This window comes from Balaenoptera musculus, chromosome 15, assembly GCF_009873245.2.
Source record: "Balaenoptera musculus isolate JJ_BM4_2016_0621 chromosome 15, mBalMus1.pri.v3, whole genome shotgun sequence".
Lineage (NCBI taxonomy): Eukaryota > Metazoa > Chordata > Mammalia > Artiodactyla > Balaenopteridae > Balaenoptera > Balaenoptera musculus.
This window is the reverse complement of record NC_045799.1, coordinates 23,902,917-23,919,988: the sequence shown is the minus strand read 5'-3', so window position 1 is coordinate 23,919,988 and position 17,072 is coordinate 23,902,917. Positions and strand designations below refer to the sequence as shown.

The 17,072-nt window shown below is 47.4% G+C and overlaps 1 protein-coding gene across 1 annotated transcript; it reads right to left on the bottom strand.

The window, feature by feature from the left end:
* Positions 1 to 8,878: 8,878 nt before the first annotated feature.
* Positions 8,879 to 12,584, bottom strand: GDF5 (growth differentiation factor 5). Its single transcript, XM_036826993.1, has 2 exons — positions 11,960 to 12,584; positions 8,879 to 9,753 (listed from the first exon to the last, which is right to left on the bottom strand). The coding sequence occupies exons 1-2, from the start codon at positions 12,582 to 12,584 to the stop codon at positions 8,879 to 8,881; spliced, it is 1,500 nt and encodes a 499-aa protein (XP_036682888.1).
* Positions 12,585 to 17,072: the final 4,488 nt, after the last annotated feature.

Sequence of the window (17,072 nt, the reverse complement as noted above, 5' to 3'; positions counted from 1 at the left end):
TGCGTTCTGGAGCCTGTGAGCCACAACCACTGAGCCCGTGAGCCACAACTACTGAGCCCGTGAGCCACAACAACTGAGCCCACATGCCACAACTACTGAGCATGGGCATCTGGAACCTGTGCTCCGCAACAAGAGAGGCCGCGATAGTGGGAGGCCAGCGCACCGCGATGAAGAGTGGCCCCCACTTGCCGCAACTAGAGAAAGCCCTTGCACAGAAACGAAGACCCAACACAGCCATAAATAAATTTAAAAACAAAAAAAAAACTACCTATCTATAAAAAAAAAGGGGAGGTAAGAGCAATATTCTTGTTAATCAGATTCAAGAAGCAAATGTGATACAAAAACTGTGCAAATTTAAGACCAAGTAAATAATTCACACAAGAGATGATGAACTAAGATGTTGGGAACAAGAGAAAAGATTGAAAAGACTGATATTTAATTTCCTTTCTGATGGCTTCTATTTTCTCTGTTAACTTGGCAGGAAAGTTTTTCTACTCAGGGGAAGGCAGATGGTATGAGATTATAGTTTAGAAGAAGGAGAAAGTTTAAAGTTTAACAGAGAATGAAAGAAAAAGGGGCCAGTGAAATATGGAGAGTCTAGTTGAAGCTGGTAACTCTCCACTTTATAAATTTTAATTTATTAATTAATTTTAAATTAAAAAGTGATTTATGATTACACTGTATTTTCTAAAAATTAGCATGTTACAGATAAAGTTAAAGTCCCTTTTTACCATCACCTTGAATCCCAACCTTCCACCCTCTCTAAAATTGAATTTCCTTTCAGATCTTTTTTAATGCTTTCACATACATATACATTTTCCCTTAGAAAATATGTCTTTCTGGTTGGTGTGGGTTTTCTTTTTTTTCCTTTTTTTTTTTAACTTAATTGACAGCATAGTTTTGTTTTATTTTGCTGCTTCCTTCTTTTTACTAGTTTCTTTTTAAAATTCCATATATGTTGTTCTATATAGATCCAGTTCATTTCCTTTTAACAGCTGTTTTATCATATGATATATATGGCATACAGTTTGTTTCTTTTTGTTGTTGTTCTTATGACCAATGTTTCCATGAATATTCTTATACACTTAAGAGCAAAAATTTTAATGGCATCAATCTATCTCTGTGTGATTTTTCTTCAAAATCATTAGCTAGCTTGGGATTAGCAGAGGAGAGAGTTGATAGTTGGAGTCAATAAAGGATTGTTTTTCCAGGCCGTGGAATAGATGTCATCAGTGCAGAGAAGGTGATGATATTGTCAAGAAAAAGGTTCAAGGGCATTCCCTGGCAGTCCAGTGGTTAGGACTCGGTGCTTTCACTGCCGGGGGTCTGGATTCAACCCCTGGTTGGGGAACTAAGATCCTGCAAGCCGTGTGGCACAGCCAAAAAAAAAAAAAAAAAAAGAAATGTGGGGGCTTCCCTGGTGGCACAGTGGTTGAGAATCTGCCTGCCAATGCAGGGGACACAGGTTCAAGCCCTGGTCTGGGAAGATCCCACATGCCGCGGAGCAACTAGGCCCGTGAGCCACAACTACTGAGCCTGCGCGTCTGGAGCCTGTGCTCCCAACAAGAGAGGCCACGATAGTGAGAGGCCCGCGCACCACGATGAAGAGTGGCCCCCGCTTGCCGCAACTGGAGAAAGCCCTCGCACAGAAACGAAGACCCAACACAGCCAAAAATAAATAAATAAAAATAAAGAATTATTTAAAAACCAAACAAAAAAAAAAACTGCAACCAAAAAATTTACCTTGAATATGTGTATACTTTAAAAAAAAAAAAAAGAAATGTGAATGAAATGAGAGAGTGACCCATGTAAATATCTTGGAAAAGAGCATGCTGGGCAGAGAGAACACAAGTGCAAAGGTCCCAACATGAGAGAATGCTTGGTGATTCCAAGGAAGAGAAAGGAGGTTATCATGGCCTGGAGCCAAATGAATAAGGAAGAGTATGGTAAGAGATGAGGTTGACAAGGTGGCCCTAGAGGCCAGATCATGGGGGAGCTTGTTGGCCATGGTAAAGACTTTGGATCCTATTCTAAGTATGTGCTAGTGTAGCTGTAGAAAATCACTAGAAGGAAACACAAGAAGCTGGTAATAGTGGTTATGGCGGTTGATTCTGAAGAAGAGGGCTGGGAGACTAGGAGGTTAAGTCTGGAAAGGAGACATATTTTTTTCACTATATATCCTTTTGCGTTGTTTGGAGTTTGTACCGTATCTATATAATTACCTTTAAAATTGAAAGAAAAGGGAATTCCCTGGTAGTCTAATGGTTAGGGCTCTGAGCTTCCACTGCCAGGGGCCCGGGTTTGATCCCTGGTCAGTGAACTAAGATCTTGCAAGCAGCACAGTGTGGCTGAAAAAATAATAATAATAAAATAAAATAAAATTGAAAGAAAAATATCCATATCATTCTCAAAACCTTATTCTGAAAAAAAAATTTACTCATTGGTTTTATGGAAAATACAAAGAAGTAGAACTTGGTCCCTGCCCTCATGCATATTACAGTTGTGGAGGTATAATACATATTCACAAAAATTTTAAAAGACAATGCAAAAGAATGAAATTGGACTCCTATTTCACACCATATGGACAATTAACTCAAAATGGATCATAGATCCAAATATAAGAGCTAAACTATAAAGCTCTTAGAAGAAAACATAAGAGTAAATCTTTGTGACCTTGTTTCAGGCAAAGCCTTCTTAGATAAAACATCCAAAGTACAAATAACAAAAGAAAAAAACAGATAAATTGGACTACATAAAAATTTAAACTTTTATGTTGCAAAAGATACCATCAAGAAAGTGAAAAGGTATAGAATGGGAGAAAATATTTGTAAATCACATATCTGATAAGGGACTTGTATCCAGAATATCCAAAGAAGTCTACAACTCAGTAATAAAACAATAAACACCCAGTCAAAAATGGGCAAAGGATTTGAATAGACATCTCTCCAAAGAAGATATACAAATGGTCAAGAAGCTAATGAAAAGATGATCAACATTATTAGTCATTAGGGAAACACACACACACACACACATACACACAATGAGATACCACTTCACATGCCCACTAGATGGCTATAATCAAGCAGACATGCAATACAAAGTGCTGACAAGGATGTGGAAAAACTGGATCCCTCATACATTGATGTATGTATGATGTTTGGAAAACAGTCGGTTGTTCCTAAAAATGATAAACATAGAGTTACCATATGGCCCAGTGATTCCATTCCTAGGTATATATTTAAGAGAAATTAAAACATATGCCCACACAAAAATTTGTATATGGTTGTTCATAACAACATTATTCATAATAGCCAAAAACAACCTAAATATCTTTCACCTGATGAAATGGATAAATAAAATGTGATATATCCAGAAAATAGATTATTTCTCAGCAATAACAAGGAATGAACTACTGATACACTACAATATGTCTGACCCTTGAAAACATTATGCTAAACGAAAGAAGTCAATCGCAAAAGGCTACATACTATATGAGTATGATTCCATTTCTGTGAAGAGTCCAGCCGCCCATTCCCATGGCCAATTCCTGAACCTCATCACCAGAATTGTTTTAATTACTTTAATTTATGCCATTCTGGGTTCTCACCGTCCTTTTTTTTTTTTTTTTTTTTGGCCACACCATGCGGCTTGCAGGATCTTAGTTCCCCGACCAGGGGTCGAACCTGTGCCCCGTGCAGTGGAAGCACGGAGCCCTAACCACTGGACAGCCAGGGAGTTCCCTCAACATCCTACTCTTTAAGTGTCCATTCATTCCTAGTACACTTGTCATTTCTACCCCATTGAGACCTCCAGGCTTTTTACCTCTTCTCTTTACACAGTAGTCTGTCAACCCTCTCATCTCTCTCCTTCTATCTAGCTCAGATCATACAGTCTGTCACTTTAATTGCTTATCTCTTGCAATATAACTCCCTTGCTCAAATGTCTTTCTATCCCGGCCCCCCACCTGGAGAGACACCATGCCTGCATCTAGGTTATTGAGTACTATCGGAGAAAATAATGCAAGGAACATATTGGTACCATCAAATATGGATACCAACCTTTATTACGCTCAACTCTGCCCCCCTTCTCCAAAACTACTGTTTATAACTGTATTAGATTCCTAAGACTTCCATAACAACAACAACAACAAAAAATAAGCCAGGTGGTGTAAAACAATCGAAATGTATTGTCTCACAGTTCTGGAGATAAGTCCAAAATCAAGGTGTTGACAAGGATCACGCTCTATCTGAAGGCTCTAGGGGAGGAGGATCTTTCCTTGTCTCTTCCTAGCTTCTGGTCTTTGCCAGGAATCCTTGCTGTTTCTTGGTTTTTTTAACTCCAACCTCTGCCTCTGTCATCACATGTACTTCTCCTTTTGTGCCTATCTCTGTGTCTCTTCTCATCTTATAAGGACTCCACTCATACTGGATTAGAGCCCACCCTGATGACCTTATCTTAACTTGATTACATCTGTGAAGATCCTTTTTCCAGATAAGGTTATATTCATAGGTTAGGGGCAGGGGGGTTGGACTTTAACATATTTTTTTGAGGGACACAATTCAACCCATAACAGGAACCTGTTCCACGTTCCTTGACTCTGACCCCTTCTTACTGTCTCTGAACAGATAGCCTCACCTCCTGCTTCACAGAGAAGAAGAAATTAGAAGCCATCAGAAGGAAACTCAACTTCCCACCACCAAACTAACAAACCTGCTTGTATAGCGTGCATGTATCCTTTCTTCTTTATATCATTTCAATGGAAGAATTACCATTTTTCTTAGTTAAAGCTAATCTTGTAAGAGTTCTTCAAACTTGACGTGTCCAAAACTGACCTCATCATCTTCCTCTCAAAATCTGTCCTCCTTCTGTGTTCTCTCTTTTCATTGTTGTTGAATGGCACACCGTCCGCCCAGTTGCTCAAGCAAAAAACCACAGGATTCACCCTTGACTCTGCTTCTCCCTTATTCTCTCCATCCCAACACTCCCCAAGTCCTGCTAAGAGAGCAGAACCACAGTTTCTTTGGGTTTGTACAGTACATGTCTATTAATAAAGCCCACACTTGTATTTGCACTTAGGCACCCACATTATATTCAGTTGATTCTACTGAGTTCACAGCTACCTACAACACTATCTCTTTCCCATCTGAAGTTGTGAAATCACACTTCATATCTTGTACTTGTATGGTTGGTTTCATGCATTCTGATGACTTTCCCCCCTGTTTTATTTCATTTCCTTTGATTCAGTCTATTATCTTACCATCTTAGCATCCTTTGGGATCTTTATTTTCTCTTTCATTCATGCATGGAACTTGAAGGCATGATCATTGCAAGATAAGAGACTTCATGTAAAGTGCTAAGCACCGTACCTGGTACATAATAAGCCCTTAATAAACATTGTAGCTTTTATTATCACCCCAACATTCGGAACAGTATTGGGCCATAGAAGACCCTCAATAAATATTTACTGGTTAATAAATGAATAGATGGATCAAAGATGGATGGAATGAATGAATATCCTCTTTCCTGCATCCCAGGTCCATTAAATTTGATATTATTATCCCTCTTTTACAGTTAGAGAAACTAGAGAGGTTAAATAACTTGCTCAAAGTCACTCAGCTGGAAAGTGGTGGAACTAGAACTGGAACCCAGATCTGCTTGACTCCTAAGCGTATGTGACTATTCTGCTTGACTCTGCTTCCTCACATTATATTCCAATCAAAAGAACTAATTGTGAAGTCAGAGGCTTCCCAAGGTTGTGTGTTCCAAGCCCTAGAAAAGCTGATTCTCCAGCTTGTGGCCCTGGGACACGGGGATGTGGAAGAGGCCAAGAGGTGGCATCAGAGCTTTGGGGGCCTCACTTCTTTCCTCTGCTATGGGCCTCCCATTTTCCCTGCCCTAAACTCTATGCTTAGCTATCTCTCCCTAGGAACTAACAATATTCTGTGTCCCCAAGGAGATACTTTAAGACCAGGGCGCCAAGCCCCGGGAAGATAATTCTACTACTTGCCAAGACTGGGGTCAGTGGAATTGGGGGTCCAGAAAAGTGGCAAGAGTGGTACAAAGAATACAGAGACCTGCAGGAGAACTGCAGTTACCTCTCTGGATTGTTAGCTTCTCATCTGTAAAAATAGGGGAGCAGAGGGTAATATTCCTTGCCCTGCCTGCTTCACAAGACTGTTTGAGGCACAATAATGATAACAGCTAACATTTGTTGAGTGCCACCTCTGTGCAAGCTACTGTGCTGAGTGTCTTTCGTAACCTCACAGTTAGCCTTATGAAATAGGTACATCGTTTACCCTTCCCCCTCCCCTTTTTTTTCACAAATGAGGAAATCAAGGTTCATGGAATTAGGCGACTTGCCCAAGGCCTCTAACTCTAAGTGACAAATCTTGAAATTTGAAACTGGGCTGCCTTTTGAGCCCAGCAGAGCTGTGAGATCACAGCTGAGAGAGTGTTTGTGAACTCTAAAGAACGATATAAGCCTTGAACCCTTTGGCGCGAGAATGCCCTGTACAAGTACGCAGCCTGTTATGATTGGGACTGGAGGTGGGTGCCTGGTGGGGATAATTTTCCAAGGAGGCAGTTGAACAGATCAGATGGTTAGGATGGAAGGGCTGTTCCCACCCACAATGATCTGATTGGCTCCCCATAGTCTGGGTGGGAAATGGGGGCAGGTACAGAGTCTGAGTGGTTCTCTTGCGAAAGAGTGTTCTAGGACAGGTGGAGGGGGGAGAGGAAGCTCCTAGGATATCAAGCTGGAGCCACAACATTCAATTCAATGCCTGGGCCTCAGCAGGAAGAGCACCGTGGCTGAGAGTCCTTGAAGCTCTCTGATAGGGATAAGGCAGGGAGAGCTCCAATCTGTCAGACTTTCCAAGAAACTAGGGACGTACAGCCCAGGAAATCAGTGCGTGTAGGAGCCCGCCCCACCTGTGACCCCTTGGTCCCCTGCCTTTCTGCCCCTGGGTCTCCAGCCACCCTGCTTCTACACTGCTCTCCCTGTGTCCACAGCACACTGCTTGGCCTCCCCGGGCACCTCCCTTCCAGGCTCACTCTCCTCTCACATACACCAGAACTCTGTCTGCCGTGCAGCTCCTTTGTTTACTTCCAGAGCTTGTGGGCCTGCCCCCAGCCAAACACAACGAAACTCGGCCAGGGAGGGCTAGGCTCCAGGCTCAGGCTGGCCCCTCAGGGACAGGGAATGGCCTCCAAGCCAGGGAGGTAGCTCGAAGGTATGCTGCCCCCCACCCTGGGCTCTTGCTTCAGGTCCTGACAACCCAGGTTTCAGGCCTAGAGGGAAGAAACACAGGATCTGCCCACAGCTGGGCAAGAATCCTTACTGTTGAAACAGCTTTGGCTAGGAGCCCTGGGAATCGAAGACCCAGCTGTAGAGAGATGGGGGAAATTTTGAAGCCCCCTGGGTGGGAAGCTGAGGCCTAGGCTCTCTTCTGCTGGTCCTCCCTTTCTTCAGCCAGGCAGAACCTGGTCCTGAGCCCTTGGAACAAGGACTCAGGTGCCCAAATTTCCCTACCAGAAGGCTGTATTCCCCTCCCAAGAGTTCATGCCTCGCTCTTCCCCATAAGTTCTAGTGGAAAAGGGAAGTGGGCATTTAGTCTGGGCCAAGCCCCAAGCAGGAATGTGTCTGACATTGGTCCGTCTAAGGTCAGTAAGGTCAGTGGGGAGGTTACTAATGTATAATGTATAATTATGTATTTATATACGGTATACTATAAAGGGGAGGAGCTCCAGTTGTTTCTAGAGCTGGGGTGAAGGGGTGGAATGTGTGCCGAACTGGAGGGTAGCAGGTAAGATGAGATCACAGGTAAGATCATGTGAGGAACAGTGGTCAGTGACAGAAAAGAGATGCCCCAATAGGGGAAGAGGAGATCATGGCAGCCCACGTTCCCCAGTGAGAAGTGGAGGGCCCTTTAAATGGTGACCAGTTGATTCTGTGCATATGATATGGGGATGAGAGGGGACAGAGCAGACACTGGTGAATGAAGTGGGGATGACTTTAGAGGAAATGAAATCCCCAATTTCCCTCCCATTTAAGGGATCCATTTTGGAGACAACAAGCTTGACTAAGGAATGTCAAAAAGGAAACCTAACTCTGTTGCTAGGCCTCAGTGGAATAGATGGAGCTCTGGAAGAAAACCAGGAATGGGGTTAGAGGTAGCACCGGCCCTGCTCAGCCTGTGCTCTCTGTCCCATTCTGCTTCAGGCAGCCCGCCTCCCCTCTCTGGGTCGGTCTTTCTTTGAAGGGTCACTGGGTCCCCTGGGGTAAATAAGAAATCTGCCACAGTTTTAGGCATGGTTTTGTTTTTTATCTCATCAATGTACATTTTAATCTAACAGTCTAAGAGCCTCACACTCCTCACCCCTGCCCAAACCCACTCCCCCTCTTTCCCACCCCTGCCCAATCAGCATCCATCTGCCCCGGGGGCAGAAAGTCACCAAGCACAATGGTGATTCAAGGAGGAGGTGGCACCTGTGCCTCTCCCAAGGAGAGCCCTCCCTGGAGAGTCCAGAGGTCGAGAAGGTCCAGGTAAGGAGAGGTGGCGGGCTGAGTCTCAATGGAAAACAAGGCCTCCTGGGTCTCAGTTCCATTCAGAGTCTGTCTCCCTGGGCCTGTCCCTGCCAGTCAGAGCAGCAGAAGGGCAGAAATCCTCAGACAGGGGGACTTGTGGATAGAAAGAGACCTTCAGCCCAATTCCCACTCTGAGAGCGAACAAGGCTGTTCAAATCCCCTTGCACGCAGGCTGTGTAGATGCTCCTGGCTGTAGCTTCCCGACGCCTCTGTGATTCCAGGAGTGCGTGGAGGGGCTCTTGTGACCAGCATCCTGGGATGTACCACCCAGGAAGACAGAGGCCAGTGCTGCTACCTGCAGCCACAAGACTCCACGACCATGTCCTCGTACTGCTTATAGACCACGTTGTTGGCGGAGTCAATGAAGAGGATGCTGATGGGACTCAGCCGCGTGGGCACACAGCAGGTGGGTGGCGTGGACTCGGGGTCCATGGAGTTCATCAGGGTCTGGATGACTGCATGGTTCGTGGGTTCCAGGTGGGAGCGCAGGGGGAACTCGCATAGCCCCTCACAGTGGAAGGCCTCGTACTCCAGGGGCGCGATAATCCAGTCGTCCCAGCCCATGTCCTTGAAGTTGACATGCAGCGCCTTCCGACTGCAGCGGGCCTTGGGGTTCTTGCTGGGCCGCTTGCCCTGACGCGTGGCCAGTGGGGCCCGCCTCTTTCGCCGCTGGCTGAACAGGTACTCGTACACGGTCTTATCATCTTGGCCAGAGCGGGCCTTAATCTCATTAAAGAACAGGTCCCGTTTCTTGGTGCGGCCAAACACCAGGAACAGGGCCTTCTCATGGACCTGCCGGGCAGCCCGGTCAAAGCCCAGGCCACGGAGGTCCACGGCCCGGCCCCGTTCCCAGGCCTCCAGCTCCAGGCACAGCTGGGCCGAGTTCTTAAAGTTTCGGAAGAGCTTCCAGATGTCGAACACCTCCCAGCCAGATCCATCCAGGCCTGGCACGGAACGCACATCCAGCAAGGCTGCCGGCTGTCGGCCGCTGGGGCAGCTGGACAGCTTCAGCTGGGCAGCTCGCCCACTGCCGGGGGCCACTGGCTTAGCTGTGTCCGAGGGCTTCTTCCGCAAGATCCGCAGCTCGGCCCCTAGTAGCCCATCCTTCTCCAGGGCGCTAATGTCAAACACGTACCTCTGCTTCCTGACCGCAGGACCTCGGTCATCTAGAGAGAACACCCATAAGTCATTCCCTGCAACCTCACCAGGGGAGCTGGTCACCTCAAGGCCTCAGGGAAGGACCACAGCTCTTCTTCCCTCGAGAGAACATTATTTAAGCTCTTCCCCACTCTGACAGATGCCAAGACCCAAATCACTGGGAGCCTTTTTCAAAATAAGGGAGCTTCCTACACAGTCAACCAAGTAGGGTTGTTGATCTGTAGATATGGCTGTAGCTGATTTGAGTGATTCTGGGTGTTTGTGTCAATGAGATGCACAGCAGAGGTCCATCAGCCTTAGAACTGCCTTCTACCTGCCCTTCTCCCATCTGTTATCCAATATGATTTCTCTTTGGTAAGATAGGTGGAACGGGCATTATAATGACCGCTGTTTCTCCAGGGGAGGAACCTGAGGCTCAGAGAAGTTAGTAACTTGCTCATGGTCACCCATCTGGGAAAAAGCAGAGCTGGAACTCCAGCCTAGAACTTTTTACACCGGATCCTGAGCTGCTTCTACTATACCATGCCTTAAAGAAGATCTTAGTGTTCTTGTTTTACGGATGAGGGACAGAGACGGGGAGTGACTTGCCTAAAGTCACACAGCAAGTTAACAAAAAAGCCGGTCTATAATCCAATTTTCCTGGCTTCCCAGTCTAATGATTTTGTTGTGTATGTTTCTTACCCTGCTGGGTACGTGAATGTGTGTGTGTGTGAATGACAGTTGGTGTGTGTGTGTATGTATGATTCGGTTCACATGTGAGTATGAAAAGTAATGCATATGTGGGTGACATGTTATATGTAAGTATGATTGGGCTTGTGTGAATATTTGAAGGATATGTATGTATATGTGTCTGTATATATGTAAGAAGATTCCTTGTATATATGTAAGGTGTGTGTGCACGTGTGTACGTGTGTGTGTGATTCAGCATGTACGTATAAATATAAGGCTGTGTGTGTGTATAAGAAGCTCAGTAGTATGTCCGAATCAGCACGCCCTCCTTCCTAAATACCAATTTGCCATTGGGAAACATTCATAATATTGCTCTAGAAGGTGACTAATTAGGCCTTTAAACTCCCCATCTCCCCCCTCCAAGCTCCCTTAGAGCTGGGGGGCACAGGGACTTATTTTATGATTCCCCAAGGGGTCACAGCTTGCTCTGGCTGGGCAGGCAGCCAGGCCACCTCCCCCAACCTCAGCCAGACCTGCTGCCTCTGCGCCTCCCCCCGCCCTCTGTCGTTCCCCCACTGGCCAGCTCTAATGAGGAACCTCTTCCTCTCTCTGACCCTTCCCCCACCCTGCCAGCCAAAGTCCCAAGACTCCCAGAACCAGAACGTATGAGCTGCCAGCAACTCTAGCAATCAGGTCCACTTCCCTCTTCACACTTATGGAGAAACTGAGGCCCTAAGAGGGGAAGGGACTTGCTGAGATCACACAGCAAGTTGAGAGGAAAAGCCAAGACAGAGATGTGGGTGGGCAGAGGGAGAAGTGAGGGGAGCAGATCGTCTCCTGGGTTCATGATAAAAATGATGTGTGTTTAGGACAGGACAAAAAGTTTACATATTTGAAGGGCTCTCAGAAATCACCCAATCCAACCTCCATAGGGTTGTACTGATGGGGAAACTGAGATCCCAAAGGGAGAAGGGGCTTTCCCAAGGTCACACGGTGAGTTAGACCCTAGGTCTGTTGTCCACCCTGCCCCACCTCGTATATCTAGAGGTTGTTCCAGAACTCCAGTATGCCTCATTTACTGTCGTCACCTATCCTGTCCCCTCTGACCCCCAGCCCGAAGGCAAAGTGGGAGAACTATGGGTATCTGAGATTAATTTCTCTCTCTGCCATCTGAGAAAACCTACAACCCCCTGCAGCCTGGAAAGTCTGGCCAATTCACATAAGCAGAGAGCATGACCTGGTAATCAAGAGTCTTAGAGTCTGGTCCCCAACTCTGCCACCAACAGGCAGGTCTTGTCTCCTTCCCAGGCTTCAGTAACCCCCTCTGCACCTTGTAGGAATGGCACTTGGTGATCCCCAGGTGCCCTCCAGCTCTGACATGCCAGCAGCCTGGGACCTGGAGTGTATGAGGCAAGTCCCAGACACCACCCAGGCCAGATGCACACACCGTCTCCCACCAGTGCAGTGGCGGGGCTCTGAGAGCCCCCTCCATGCATGCAGATGCCCCTCCCTCTGAGCCGTGCCCCTGCCACCCCGCCCCCTCACCTTGCCCTTTGTCAATAAAGCTGGTGATGGTGTTGGCCAGGCCAGCCTCCAACTTCACGCTGCTGTTGCCTCCCTTTCTGTCAGCCTCGGACAGCGTCCTGTACAGCGAGAGCATGTATTCGTGGGGCGTGATGGGGGGCGGGCGGAATGGCTCCTTGGGCTCTCGAGGGGACCCAGGCTCCCTGGCCTTCTTCAGCAGGAAGGGGCTGGGGACAGATCCTGCCTTTGGTGGTGCCTTACCCCCAGGAAGGTGTCCTTTTGGGGTCACAGTCCGCGTTGCAGCCTGCCTTGTCTGGGGAGGGTGTCCTGGCTTGGGTTCAGGGCCACCCGATCTGGGGGGCAGCTTTTTGGATTCATCCTTCTTGGGCTGTGTCAGGGCTCCTGTCTGCCCGGTGCCCCCCTTTGCCCTGGCATTGGTGGCCCCCCCACCGTAGCTGTGACCCCCCGGCCTGAAGATGTTCTGGGCCAGAGGGGGCCTCTCCTTGGCTTCTGCTTTGGCCAATCCTGGCCTGGCCCCCTGGGGTCTCTGGCCCAAGTCAGGGGCACCCAACACAGTGCAGATGAATTCCAGGTCCAGCCAAGCCAGGTGCCAAAGCAAGAAAGTGAGGACTTTGGGGAGTCTCATCCTCTGGCCAGCCGCTGAATGACACCAAAGAGAACAGTGGCAGCAGCGGAGGTGCCTCTGGTTTGGCAGGAAAAACCATGAAAAGAGTGGACCCTCAAAAGCAGCGGCAGCAGCAGTAGCAGCAGAAGGAAAGGCTTTCTCCTCAGTCTGAGGCTCTTGAAGTCTGCCGGGTGTGTGTTTGTATCCAGTCCCATAGTGGAAATGCTCTCGTATCCAGACGTGCACCGTCTCCAGTCAGCAGCTGAAAATAACTCGTTCTTGAAAGGAGAAAGCCGACCGCCCCCTTTCTCCTGCACAACTGACTGAGGGCTTGAAGGAGGCTTGTATAAGGCTGAGGGATTTTTCCAAGAAGGAAGAATGGCGTAATGCTGCCTGTGTGCTCCAGTTCTTTTTTTTTTTTTTTTTTTAAGTTTTGAATCCTTTCCAGTGAAAATACTTACACACACACACACACACACACACACACACACACACACACACACATGCCTGCAGGTGCTCAGAAAAATCTTTTACAAACCTGAACTCAGGAATTGGAAACGGAATTCCAACCCAAACCAATTTAATTACTCTCTGATGTCATGCTGTCTAAACTCATTTAAGTGCGATATATTTATGTGAAAAAAATCACCGCTGCCCTCTGAGGCCATGGCTCACGGGGGCTCTTGGCACACAGCCCCGAGGGGGGCTTCTAGGCTTGGGGTGGGGTGCCTCTCAGTCCCACGGAGCAGACTCACGGGTCTTTACCTCCGCGTCACGGGGCAGCCCACCCCACCTTCCTGAGGAGAGATGCTGAGGAATGAACTCAAGGATCTTAAGCCCCAGAAGCATGAGGAGTGTGGGTTTTCAGTTAAGTCCTTGGGGTGTTTTTAAAGCAACCTTTGCGTCTAGTCTGGGACCTGATTTTTTGTTGGGGGGTGGGCGGTACAGATGGCAGCATTTACCCACAGTTTCTTTTATTTTATTAAACTTGTGGTGACCCAGAGACAGAAAAATATCAGTACCCACTACACCCCTCCCCACAAATGCCGTTGACTGAACTCAGATTGTTACCTCAGGCTTTGGGGGCGCTGCCGCCCTGAGCCCACTCCTTAGATGGAGGCAGGTCCAGAGTGTACCTCATTGCCACCCCAGCAAAGACAAACTCAGTTTTGTTGGGAGGGACTGGCTGAGTCCAGAGGGGGCAGCCCCAGCCTGGGGCAGCAGCGGCCCCTGCAGGAGGCTGGAAAAATGATTTCCCACACAGTGCTTTTCTGGTAGTTCTGGAAGAAGTCTCAATTCCAGCTGGACTCATGGGGGAAAACTGTTCTCTTTACCTGGAATACCCTCCTTTCACTCCCACAACAGGAGGAAGTCCTCCTCATACTGAGAGCTTCAGCTGAAAATTTACCTCCTCCTTCCCTGGTTAAGAATCCGCCTGCCAATCCAGGGGGCACGGGTTAGAGCCCTGGTCCGGGAGGATCCCACATGCCGCGGAGCAACTAAGTCCGTGCGCCACAGCTACTGAGCCTGCGCTCTAGAGCCCGCGAGCCACAACTACTGAGCCCGCGAGCCACAACTACTGAAGCCCACGCGCCTAGAGCCCGTGCTCTGCAACAAGAGAAGCCACCGCAATGAGAAGCCCGCGCACCGCAACGAAGAGTGGCCCCGCTCGCCGCAACTTGAGAAAGCCCACATGCAGCAACGAAGACCCAAAGCAGCCGAAAAAAAAAAGTTTCACCTCCTCCAGGAAGCCTTCCCAGATCCCCAGACAGAGCCAATTACCCCTTCTTGAACGTTTTGCTACAACACTTGTCACACTGTGAGAGGTATAGCAGCAGTAGAAGCACTCAGGTAGGCTTCCTTCTTAATCCGAGATTCTTTGAGCCTGCCCGATAGAGATCTGTTCGTACTCTAAGTTCACCAGATTGGTTTCCCAGCACAACCTGTCACAGAGTAGAAGCTCAGTAAGCATCTGATGAATGAAAGAAGATGAAACTCACAGCCGGGTGTCCAGGTGCTCGACCAGCCTTTTCATGGTGATACGTCCAGATCCTTGCTGATCTTCAGAGCACAGCTGCATAACTTGGCCATTTCAAGCTTCATCTGGTGCTCCTAGGTCAGAAACCCCAGGAGAGCTCCACCTCCCCATCTCAAAGGATCAATACACCACCAGACACTCTTCAGGGGGAGCTTTAAGGAAGAGCTGAATTCCTTACTATCCCTCCGGTTGCCCAGATTCACAACACTTGGCTTCCCTTTTGACTTGTCCACTTAAGCAGTCATCTCTGGGGTTCCTTCATCCTCTCCATCCCCACCGCCTCACTGTCTCAGTCCTCCTCACGGTCTGTCCTAATATAATTCCCTTATAACTGGCTTCTAGGCCTCCCGGATCTCTCTGTTCCAACCCTCCCTCTCTCTAAAAGCTGCCCATTGAAAAGTGCCAACTCATGTGCCCTCTCCTCCATGAAGCCTTCCCTCATTCACCAGAAAATACACACTCCTGATTTGCCATCACACATTTTCTGTGCCCCTTTCCATTTTGGCAGCTCCAAGATTATTCAGTTCTGCCTCTGCCCCCCTGTCTCAGACACAGTTCATTTCTTCTACTCTGTGTACTTTTTTCATATTTAAAAAATCATAACGTAATTCCTTATAGCAGTAATAATTTATTTACATACCTGTCTCCCCCATGAGATTATGACTAGACGGCACCATATTTATCTTTCAATTATTCCCAGGGCTGGGCACAGGGCCCAGCACATAGCGGGTTCTCAGTGTGTCGTATGGATGAATGAATCTCTAACCGGCCCTTATATACAAAAGCCATCATTTTCTACTTTAAGGTATAGTTACTTGCAGACATGTCATGCCTTCCCTGCTGGACTCTGAGTTCCTGAAAGGGAGAGATTCTCGCCTTGCCACGAATTAGGTACTTTGTAAGCCTGAGTGAATGAATAAATGAAGGGATGAATAAATCAAAAAAATCAGGAATTCTCTGGCGGTCCAGTGGTTAGGACTCCACGCTCTCACTGCCAGGGGCCCGGGTTCAGTCCCTGGTCAGGGGAACTAAAATCCTGCAAGCCGCGTGGCCAAAATAAACAAACAAACAAATGAACAAAAATAAATCAAACAATCAAGATGTCCTTGAACATGGTTTGATAAAGAGTAAAGACTCTTGGAGACAAACAGGCCTGGTTTTGAATTCTAGTTCTGCTATATAGTTTAGTATATTATATGATCTTTGGAAGCCTCTAAACCTCTCTGAAACTCTGAACAGGAATCATGACAGTACCTACCTCACAGGGTGTTTGTGGGGATTCAATTAAATAAATTATAAAAAGTGATTAGCTTGGGCTTCCCTGGTGGCACAGTGGTTAAGAATCCGCCTGCCAATGCAGGGGACACGGGTTCGAGTCCTGGTCTGGGAAGATCCCACGTGCCGCGGAGCAACTAAGCCCGTGCGCTGCAACTACTGACCCCGCATGCTACAACTACTGAAGCTTGCACACCCAGAGCCCGTGCTCTGCAACAAGAGAAGCCACCGCAATGAGAAGCCCACACACTGCAGCGAAAAGTAGCCCCCTCTCGCTGCAACTAGAGAAAGCCTACACACAGCAACAAAGACCCCATGCAGCCAAAAATAAATAAATAAAATAAATAAATTCATTAAAAAAAATAAGTGATTAGCCTGGTACCTGGCAAATAATAAGAGTTGCTATTTATTGAGCATATACTGGAGTAAACTAGACTCTGGCCTTTGTATCGCACTGCATTTTTATCTTATTTATCTTCACAAGAACCCTATGATGAAGGTACTCTCAGTACCCTGATTTTGCAGATGAAGAAACTAAAGTTCAGAAAGGTTAAATTACTTTTTAAGCCTAATTCCCGCTCTGACACATTTTATACCAAAGAATCCTAACCTAGCTTCTAGAAACACGAAAAGTGAAAGAGTGGTGGGGGCAATTATGGTATTCTTGACTTTTAGTCAAGGTCTCATCCAATGGGCTGGGACTTTGGGAACATGGAGGAGTCTACATGGAGGGCTATTATTTGAGGACCAGAGAACTGCAGAAATGGGGTGGGAGTCAGGGAAGGGGACTCCGGGCTTGCTTAGAAGGCCCTCTCCAGGGAGGAGCCCAGGGGACTGGCCTGGCTCTCACTATAAAGGTGACTAATCACTTCGGTCCCCTCTGGTAATTGCAACCAGATGCTGCCGCTGGCAGCACTTCAGTCCCAACATGTTTAATTACTGGGACGGAGAGTCCCTTGCCCACCCCCCCCCCCCATGTCCCCCTACCTCCCCCTCTCCTGTCAGTAATATTAATGTCAAACTCGAGGTAGAAGATGGGAGTCTTGGGAAGCCACTGGCATGGAAACAACCTTTACAGTCCTTTCTACCGTGTAGAGCCTTTAACTTTTTTACATGTTTCCTTATCCATCTCACAGGCATTCCACAAAACATCCTCTTAAAGTCGGCAGGCCAGAGTATTTTTTATACCCATTTCA